This window comes from Centruroides vittatus, unplaced genomic scaffold, assembly GCF_030686945.1.
Source record: "Centruroides vittatus isolate TY-2023 unplaced genomic scaffold, ASM3068694v2 contig_2819, whole genome shotgun sequence".
Taxonomy (NCBI): Eukaryota; Metazoa; Arthropoda; class Arachnida; order Scorpiones; family Buthidae; genus Centruroides; species Centruroides vittatus.
Window position 1 is genome coordinate 5941 of NW_027121793.1, and position 10226 is coordinate 16166.

Sequence of the window (10226 nt, forward strand, 5' to 3'; positions counted from 1 at the left end):
CAAAGTAATATAGTAGAGAACCGAAAATCGGAATCAATTGGGGACTGGGTGGTTAAACTTAGTATTGTATAGTATTATTCTTATGTTTTCATTGATTAACATCTTCAAAAGATGGGTGTACAGTTCGGGAGAACTCTTCTTTGATAGATAGAATTGTAAAAGTCAAAGAGCGGCATATCACGGAATTTTGTTGCCAGTGTAGTGATATACTAAAGATTAAGAAGCTCTATTTTAAATTCTGGAAGTGTACTATCAGTACTGACAACGAAAGGAATTGTAAAGACATTGAAAGCATCCTAACATCTGCTGAATTCTTTAAAACGAAAGCGAAATTTGTGTTTCAATCTCAAAATCTCTGCATATTTTGCAGTTATCTGGATTTTCTTTTCTTTTCTTAACGTTATAAAATGAAAAAAAAAATTATTGGAACGAAGTTGCGATTCCCACAGATGCAATTTGAATTCAAACACATTGATCTGGTCAAATATGAGTATAGATGAACTCATCCTTTCTTAAAGCTTCACATTCAGTTCATTTTCAGATGCTGAATAAGATTACTAAAAATGCAAAATCGCATATCCACTCACCATCGCCATATTCTTTCGTTAGCTTTTCCTTAGTTCAATTTTTTCTTTCAAATCATAAACTCTCTTTAGCATCTGACTGCAGCTTAACCATTGTACTTCAGCAGAATAAATATTATCTCCACAATCAGATGCCACGTCACTCAACAACTGTCTAAATTTGCGATGATTTAATCCATTTGATCTGATGAACTTCACAGACTTCACAATAACAGCATTTTCTATCCCATCAGTGCTTTTGAAACAACAAACGGTGATACGAAATTAATTCACGATTAATTAGTGTCTTGGCTTTATGAGAAACGACAGTTATTAAACAGATGTTTTTTCCAACCATAGATAGAGACCCACCAGTTGCAATGTCATTCAATCATTTATTAAGCTTGCTGCACTAGGAAGGTTGGGAATCGGTTGTGACTATAACTTACAGACTTCAATACGAGTTCCGGCAGTCCCCAAATCTTTACCTAGAAATTGCAGGTTTCTTACTAACGTTCTGCATTGTGTGGCAGTTACTATCACCGGTTGAAGAATTTCTGATTGCTTCCGTTGATCTTCTATTTGACCGGTTACCGTGCCTTAGTTTTCGGTTGGTCTGGCACAATCCATATTTCAAACCTTACTGCTAGGTAACTTCTGACACAATCTATAACCTGATGTAGGGTTTGAAAATAATTTACTTTCTTTGTATATTCCTAAGCATAAAAGCATAAAACTCGAGTAACCATTCCTGTTTCAAAATCAAAGAAAGTCCTTATTTTAAAGTTTAATGCTGTTAAAATTTTGAATTTAATGTTTAGTTTATTATTATGGCATTTCGTATTGATACAGAAGATAAATATTTATTTACCATAAATACAAAAAATAAACCGTAGCATATACCTTCACTGCAAGTAACCGTTAAGTGAAACGTCCGTTATACGAAACGCATTTTCCCATAGAAATACATGTTAAAACATCTAATTCGTTCCGCAGCATAAAATAACCGTACTATATCATTTAAAAAAATGAACATGGGGTGCGTTCTTTTATTCCTCAGCGTAACTCTGCGCGAGCGACATCCGTTTAAAAATTCCTGCAGAACGTGTTCCTAAATTCCGCTGGGAGTGGGCATTGTCGAACGGCAAAAACAGCCGCTTGTAGCAGTAGTTTACGGTGGAAAGCAACATGGCGTCCTCCATGGCTCAGATAATTTCGTTTCCGGGTCCATTATGTGGTTTTATGAATGAAAATTTAGAAATTGTGAAAGCGCGAGTTAGCGCACGCGGTGATGTGTCTTTACGAATTTTTTTCGAATGGTAGCCGGCATTCAAATTTTTTTCGTGGCTATTTTGAATGTTCTTTCGACAAATAATCCATTTTATGGTTAAATTTTACAATTGGGACTCTTCTTTTGCCTTTAAAAGCTCATATTTTAGAATTATAGATTCCTCCATCACGATACTATCAATAGTGCGGGCGCCGCCATCTATTTTTTCTTTCACCGTCGTTCCTAAATGCCTACGAACAGCAGCGCACTCCCGTAGTAGGGGAGACGCAGAGCGACCGCTATTAAAGAACGCACCCATGGAGCAGTCACTAATTATGCCGGAAAGTCCGTTGTTCGCAGCCAGTCCGTTGCTCGAGTCACGTAACGGCCAAACAGAAAGTCCGTTGTTCGCAGCCGGTCCGTTGCTCGAGTCACGTAACGGTCAAACAGAAAGTCCGTTGTTCGCAGCGTCCGTTATTCGAGGCGTACGTTATACGAGGCACCACTGTATTTATTTACCATAAATACAAAAAATAAACCGTAGCATATACCTTCACTGCAAGTAACGAATCTGTACGTAAAATATATGTTTACAAATCAGTGTTCAGGTTATCGGCATTGTAGAAAACGTGGGCTCAGATTGGAATTCCTCTCATATAGTAGTAAATATATTACTCTCAGATCATTCGTTCCTTTCTATAATCGCATTTTTTAAATTTTGTGATATAGACTATAATCCATTTCTCATAAAATAAACTGTGAAATAAACTAAAAAAATAAATTAACTGTGATATTTATGTCCAATAAATAATAATGTTTAATTTTTGTATTTTTTCTAGGTATTTTAACGCTTTCATTATGGATGCAATTTCCAGATGCTCTTTCAATATGGTTATTGATAGTCACGATTACGTTAAAAATCCTTTTGTTAATGCCGTCGAAAATCGTATTTTCGTCAGTTCCATGGAGACATTTGATGATAGGTAAATCTTTAAGCATATGGATTGTATTAACATCAATATGTACTGTATAATAATGAAAAATACAAATTTTATAGCAATATTTCCAAAATTAAGCGAGTTACTGAAATTGTCCGTTATTGATACAAAATCTACTTCATTCTTATATAAAACAGTACTCGAAATTCTGGAAAAACGTAAAATGCATGAAAACGTAAGATTTACATTGTATATATATTTTTATAATTCTTTATATAATTTTTACATTATTATTATTATTATTAGTTTGAAATATAATTACTTTTATTTTATATAGGAAAAATATGATGATTTTCTTCAATGGATGTTGGAAAGTTCAGGTTCTGAAAACATAGATGAAAAGTCTAATTACGATACTTCTAAAAACAAATGTAAGTTCACTTTACAAAGCTTTATGAGTTGATAAAAATTAAACTGGAAGAACTTGTCGCATTTTAATATTGTAGAGTAATTCAAAAGTGAAAACAAAAGCGTATTGGCAAACAGTAAACAAATGTCAGGACACATGTTATGGGAAAAACAAAACCTATTAGTCTCTGTCATCAATACTGCGGCCATCTTAAAATTCTTCATTTTCGATTTAATTCCAAGTTTTCAAATGAAGGTAGACATATCCATACAAATTAGTAGATAATTTCATCGGTAAAAATAATGATATCTTTAAGTTTAACGTGCCCTTACTCATTATCAAGGTTTAAATTATTTTATGTGCATTAAAAAAATGATGTTCTCATAACTGTACACTACCGAAAATCTATTGTTTAATCAATATCAACATCTACAATAACCACAAAGTTTACAGTATATGTTCGATGTGCTATTCACCATATTGGAGTGTTAAGATCATCTTCCTCGCCCATTTCTGATATATATAAGTTGAATATAATGCAGGTAAAACCTTGGATTATATTCTTTTAAATGTCACGCCACAATTATCGTTTATGCCATAAATGGCAAAACTATCACATGCGTGCCCATAGTGGCAGGTAACATATACGATTTCGTTTAATTTTACCATTTTTTTTCGATTAATTAGTACGCTTTCAGTTATGGTCATTCCTATAAAAATTAATATTTCATATTGACAAACTAGTTAAAATTCAAATAATTAGTAAGGGATTTTGTTTTCATTTCATTTTCCTATTCTCTGTCCTACAAACTTCTTTTTTAAAATTAAAATTTCTAATTTTTAATGGATTATTGTCTGCTTATTTGGACAATGCAAGATCCTTACTAGAGAATTCAAAAAGGAAATCTTTTATTTAATAAATTAGGTCACTTTTCCTGTATACAGGGTTTTTTGAAATGGTACTTGTGAGGTTTAGTTTTCAATAGTTTAAACTGCGTATTGATTACTTTCATCCATACGCAATTTAAACTATGGAAAGTCAAACCTCACTATTACCATTTCTCTAAAATAAGAATTATTCATTTTGGAATTATTTTATAAATATATGAATTTTGATGGAAGTTTTAACTGGTGTATTTTATTCTACACTGGTGTTCAAAATTAAGAGAATTCGCATATTTTATCGAATTTCTGAAAAATAAAAGACACATTTTAATGAAATTTGGTATGTATACACAGTTATATAAGAGAGAAAAGTATACTGTACAACAGCCATGGTACGCACTCATGATCGTCAGTAAAACTCGTCAACGCAGGAATGTTCAAATGTTCAAAAGCCTACGTTGCAAGATGAAACATAAAATGACTAATATGGAGAATGGTCACCTCTCACATCGCGACGTTATACTGGAAACGAGGCAGCTGATAAGTCCTTGTGGCAGGCTGTCTGATTCCTGCAGCAATGCACTTTTCAACTCCTGGGTGGTTGTCAGAGGGGGATTGCGAGCTTCAATTGCCCTCCCAAGAGCGTCTCAGACACATTTAATAGGGTTTAGGTCTGGAGATCTAGCTGGCCAATCCATCCGGTGAATATCCTAACTTTCAAGATAATCGTCGACCAGGTAAGCCTATGTGGACAAGCGTTGCCATCCATAAAAATAAACCGAGGACTATCTGAAATTCGAACGTAGGGCTGTAAGATCTCAACCCTATACCTCTCAGCAGTCAGGAAGCCTCTGTCTAACACATTGGGAGATGTGCGGCCGTCCAACATGATGCCTGTCCATGGCATCTCCATTGCCATAGCTGTTCCTTTCTCGGATGTTGGAGGAAAAGAATCACGTGTCAGGTTCTTTCCAGATGAAGGTAAGTTGAGAATCCGAGCCCTGACTAAGTCGCGACTCATCTGTGAAGAGAACTGTACCCTCTGAAGTCTGGTCCAAGGCTGATGTTGTCTACACCATGCTAAATGCGCTCTCTTGTGTGCTGAAGTGAGCGGGACGCAAACAGCGGGTTTTCTGGTATAGAGCCCTCTCTTGTGAAGCCTCCGGGAAACAGTAACTTTTGAAACTCAGGTTCCAGTGGCAACATGCAGCTCACGAGATAACTGTGAAGCTATAGCAGTCATGTGACGTCTCGCTGAAAGTGCCAAATAACGATCTTCATTAGTCATCATGGCTTTTGGACGACCTTGCCAAGGCCTTCTCGATATAGATTCGGTGTCCTTAAACTAGTTCCACAAATTGCAGACATGGGGGATGTTACATTGAGTTCTGTAGCAACCTGAATTTGTGATTGCCCCTCCTCCAATCAGCTCCAATTACTCTACCTCATTCCGTTATCAAGACGTTCGTGACTACTCATTTTACCTGATTGATTGCATATGAAATTAAACTAACTTGCAAGAAAAACAGTGGATGTCGCCGAGGAGTACGAGCGAACTAACCGCGAACAAAGCGACGTGTGTTTTTTGTGTTCTCCGTTGTGAAAGTTAGTTCTGCCCACACACATAAACTTAGGTATTCAACATAAAAAGTTTGCATTCTTATTCGGCGGCATAATTTGTAGTCTCGGCTCATTACGTTTTGTTAAAATCAACAAGATGTAAAAATTCTCTTAATTTTGAAAACCAGTGTATATGTTATATTGTTGTTGCTTTTTCTGTGTTTTCAGGATGTTCATTTTTCTTAATGCGGTGATAGTAATCTCACGTGTTAATAGCATTATTCCTGTGTAGAAATAAAATTAATTAATTAATTTACCTTCAATTAAATTACCTCCAATTTATTTTTGCAAGCAAATACAAGAGAAATTTTCATATTTAATATACTTACAAAGAATTAAATACGGATTTTTAAAATTGCAATTTAAAAGTCATGAATCAATTTCTAAATGTAATAAATCCGAAATATTTTTCTTTAATTCTGTATTGTGGATTATTATAAAGCAGAGTTTATAAAATTCACAATAATAGTATATTATGCAATTAGTTTATAATATTGGCGATTATAGAATAAATGGAAGTTTGGCACACTAGCGGAGAAAGTGGGCCAATTTCCGTGAATGCCATAATTATAAACGAATTGTCATACGGTATTTTGTGGTTAGACTACATCTATAACACTATACTTATTAGAGTTTCTCGTTTCCCGGTCTTTTGCTTGTCCCGGGATTCCGGGATAAAAGTGAACTGTTCTCCGGGATCCCGGGAAATCCCGGGATAAAATTAATTATTTTTAAGATATAGAAAATAGCTTGAAATCAAATGATATAATTATTTTTCATTTTTTAAAGTAATCTAATACGTTCTACAATCTCCAAAATTACATTAATAATGCTGTGTAAGATATATGTTTATTTTTTACACATTAATAATACACATATTATACCGCAAATATACACATATTTAATACACATAATATAATATGTGTATTAAAAATTAACATATATCTTACACAGCATTATTAATGTGTTTATATTAAAAATTATCTTTGAATTACGTAGAAATGTTCACTAATAGAAAAAATGTATTAAAGTTTGCTGGAAACTGCATACAACAACAACAAAAAAAAAAAAAAAAAAAAAAGACTTTGAATTGAGTTGAAAATTTAAAGAAAAACTGAATTTAGATCAAGCTTTTAACTTAGAAGGTAATTTTCGTTTTTTAAATAAAACATTATAATAATTTACAATAATATTTTGTATTATAAGATTTTAAAAAGCAAAGATGGTCAATACTCCGATCACTCAATCTATTTCTTATTTTAGTAATGAAAAGTCTTGCTACCGAGAATGCCCTTTCCGATTCAATTGATGTGATTGGAATCGTGTTTAATGCATTTAAGAGAAAACAGATGTTATGTGTTTTTTCACCCGTAGCCTGGAAGATTTCTAATTCGTTTTCGAGATTGTAGTACTTCTTTTGTTCTCTAGTATACCTTGGCTGCTTTAATAGCGGTATTAAGCTTGTAGCCCGATAATTCGACAGTTCGTTTGTCTTTAATAATCAGGTTTATGAAGAAAAACTTCATACTCGTTTGCATCCTTGCCAATTTGCACAATCTGGCATAATGCAGTTATTGAAGCTACTGGGCACGGTTAAAAATTAAGACAGCGTAAGCACAATTATTCCAGATATTACAGGTTCTGACAAGTAAAGAATTTTCAGAGTCCTGCCACAAATAAGCTACGCATTGATTATTGACCATTTGTAACATGCCATAACGAGGAAAAAATTTAAAAAACTAATGAAGTAGGTTTAAAATTAATAAATACAAATTTATTCTGACAGTTTATGAGTTAATTATACTTTCTATTTGCAAAATTTCCTGAACTTTAACACAAAATAAGAAAAAAGTAAAATTTTAAGAAATTTGCGAGATTTCCCGGGATATTTCCCGGGTTAAAAAAACGACCGGGATTCCGGGATCCCGTTTGAGAAACCCTAATACTTATGAAAATCAAAATTCTCTATAAACACGGTGTTTTTCACATCCGTGTCATAAAACTCTGCCACAAAAAATTTTATAGCACGGGTGCCATTAACACAGTGTTTATACATGATTTTGAGTTCTGTAAGTATACTGTTATAGATGTAGTCTATCGATTATATTATACTAATTGCATAATATAGTATTATTTTCTATCTTAATTACATGGAATACAAGTCATACCTAAATAAACAATCATGAAAATGGCAGTTTATACTAACTAAAATATGTACATATTTCTACAAGCGTTTTCAATAATTATTTGAAGCTATTGCATAGTTTTTCAATTTCTCATTTCTAAAATTATTAATTAATCATTTAATTTTTGTCGTACACTAAATTCCAGAAATTTTATCAATAATCTTTAAAAATGCAGACAAGGTCAACTAGACAGACAACACAGTTTTGTTCTGGAAATTATTTTGTAGAAGTATAGAATTGTTTTTGAAACTAATATAAAATCTGCATATAAAATTTAAAATTATTAATATTTTTAATTTTATAAAACCATTGTAAAAATATTAGATCAGACCCGCGACGAAATTATCTCCCAGAGTATTGGGTTTTTTCTTGGTGGATTCTTCACAACTGCTGCCAATATTAACTTTATCGTATACAGTTTAGCATTGAATCCCGAATGCCAAGAAAAGTTAGCAAAAGAATTACAAGAAAAACTTCAAAACAAGGTTGGTTTTCCTTTTTTCTAAATATAAAACTTAACTTGAATGTGAATATTTGTAATATATTTTAATAGGAAGAACTACAATACGAAGACGTTCAGAATTTACCTTATTTAGACGCAGTCATTTCTGAAACGTTGAGATATTACTCACCAGTTTCAAAGTAAATACTTCTTATTTTTCAAAGAAATAAAAGTAAATATATTATCATTTTCAACTTTACATTTTATTTTGTAGAGTTATTCGCATGGGACACGAAGATTATCATTTAGAAGGAACGGATATTGTTGTTCCTAAAAATATCGATGATCGGAATACCGATTTATGCGATTCATCAAGATGAAGAATGGTTTCCGAATCCCAAAAAAGTTTGATCCCGAAAGGTACTACTTTTGACATTTCTTAAAAGTTGTACCAAGTGTTTATATTATAAGCTATATAAAACGCTGTATATTAAAATGTATAGTTTATCTAAACTTATATAAATTCCTATATTTTATATTCAATTAAAAACATAATCGTTATAAGTAAGACTTGTATCAGGTAGTAAAATATTACATTTAAATATTATCTCTTTCTGTATGTATACATGCAAATGGGAATGTTAAAATCGATAATATTTACATTAAAATTACTGTATTCTCCATTCCTATATTCTTAACTAAGAAACTATTTTTCAAGAAATTTTTCATATGTTGTTACGATTCTAGTGAGCAATTATTACAAATTGTGAGTTGAGTGTGGAACTGCGAACTGTACAGTTTGTAGGTAGAACGAGATGAATTGCGATGAGGAATAGTTCAACGAGCTTGAAAACTTGAATTATGTCAACACTAATTAATAATAATAATGCATAAGAATATATAAATGAAAAAATAATATAAACCGATATTAAATTTATAGCAGAATTATCAAATACAATCATTTCTTATATTGGCTAAATGGAATAAGGAAGCGAAGAATGTTTTATTAGACAGCCGGATGGTCGAGCAATTAGAATGGCAGCCTACCGTTTTGGGGTAGGAAATCCGGACGGGTCGAAAAGCCCCAAAAATTTTTTAGGTAGTGGTCCGTCAGGATACGTCGGACCTCGTCCCTCGCCTGATTGTAGGCCTGGCCGAACCCATAAATGGTATGCTACAAAAGGTCATTTTAGTGACCAACATGACGGAAAGAGTTTAAAAAACGTGTCAACAAACATAAACAAGCCCAGCTGCATTGTATTTTATTTATGTGTATTGTATTTCTAAAATATTGTTACACGAGAATAATAATTATAAAAAAAAGTGTTTTAAGAGAGACTGTACAGTAGAATTGGACCTGATATTTAGAAACCATTGCTTTAAATGATACAAATATTCGAAGAGTATATTAAATTCGAGACTAAATATATTTTTAAAAATATAGTTCATTACAGCAAATCTAATATACTGTATTTTATATCGCTACGACTTATTAGATGCTATAAGATATTTGCGAATGAAATTAGATAACAGAAGTTATTGAAAAATTAGATTTTTTTATATTAAAACTTACTTTTAACCTGAGTACTTTCATTATAAAACTGTTAAATTCTTCATTAATTTGAATTTTAGAATGCTATTTTATTCCATATTCAATACTTATATTTTAGAATAGATAAACACATAAAATTGTAAAAAGTAACTGTACAAATACATAGAATATTATGTCAGGAGAACTGGAATCTGTTTAACAGTATACGGAACTGAACAAATAATGTTAAATTAATTACCGTTTTATGTATTATGTTTTATGTTTAATGTTTTATGTAAATTTATCTATATATATAATCGAGATGGGTTGATGATGATATTGAATACATGTCATATTGTGAGAAAATTCCTGAATACAGACA

General features: G+C 32.2%; 1 protein-coding gene across 1 annotated transcript; it reads left to right on the top strand.

Moving 5' to 3' along the window:
• The first annotated feature begins 2785 nt into the window (after positions 1-2785).
• On the top strand, positions 2786-8711 carry LOC136972180 (cytochrome P450 3A21-like). Its single transcript, XM_067266738.1, has 6 exons — positions 2786-2816; positions 2891-3006; positions 3109-3202; positions 8196-8356; positions 8425-8513; positions 8588-8711. Exons 1-6 carry the CDS (start codon positions 2810-2812, stop codon positions 8691-8693), a joined length of 573 nt encoding a protein of 190 aa, XP_067122839.1. The 5' UTR covers positions 2786-2809; the 3' UTR covers positions 8694-8711.
• Positions 8712-10226: the final 1515 nt, after the last annotated feature.

Coding starts and splice junctions, on each gene's coding strand:
- LOC136972180 (XM_067266738.1), top strand. Junction 3,203..8,195: donor CGATACTTCTAAAAACAAAT/GTAAGTTCACTT, acceptor TAAAAATATTAG/ATCAGACCCGCGACGAAATT. Junction 8,514..8,587: donor TATTACTCACCAGTTTCAAA/GTAAATACTTCT, acceptor TTTATTTTGTAG/AGTTATTCGCATGGGACACG.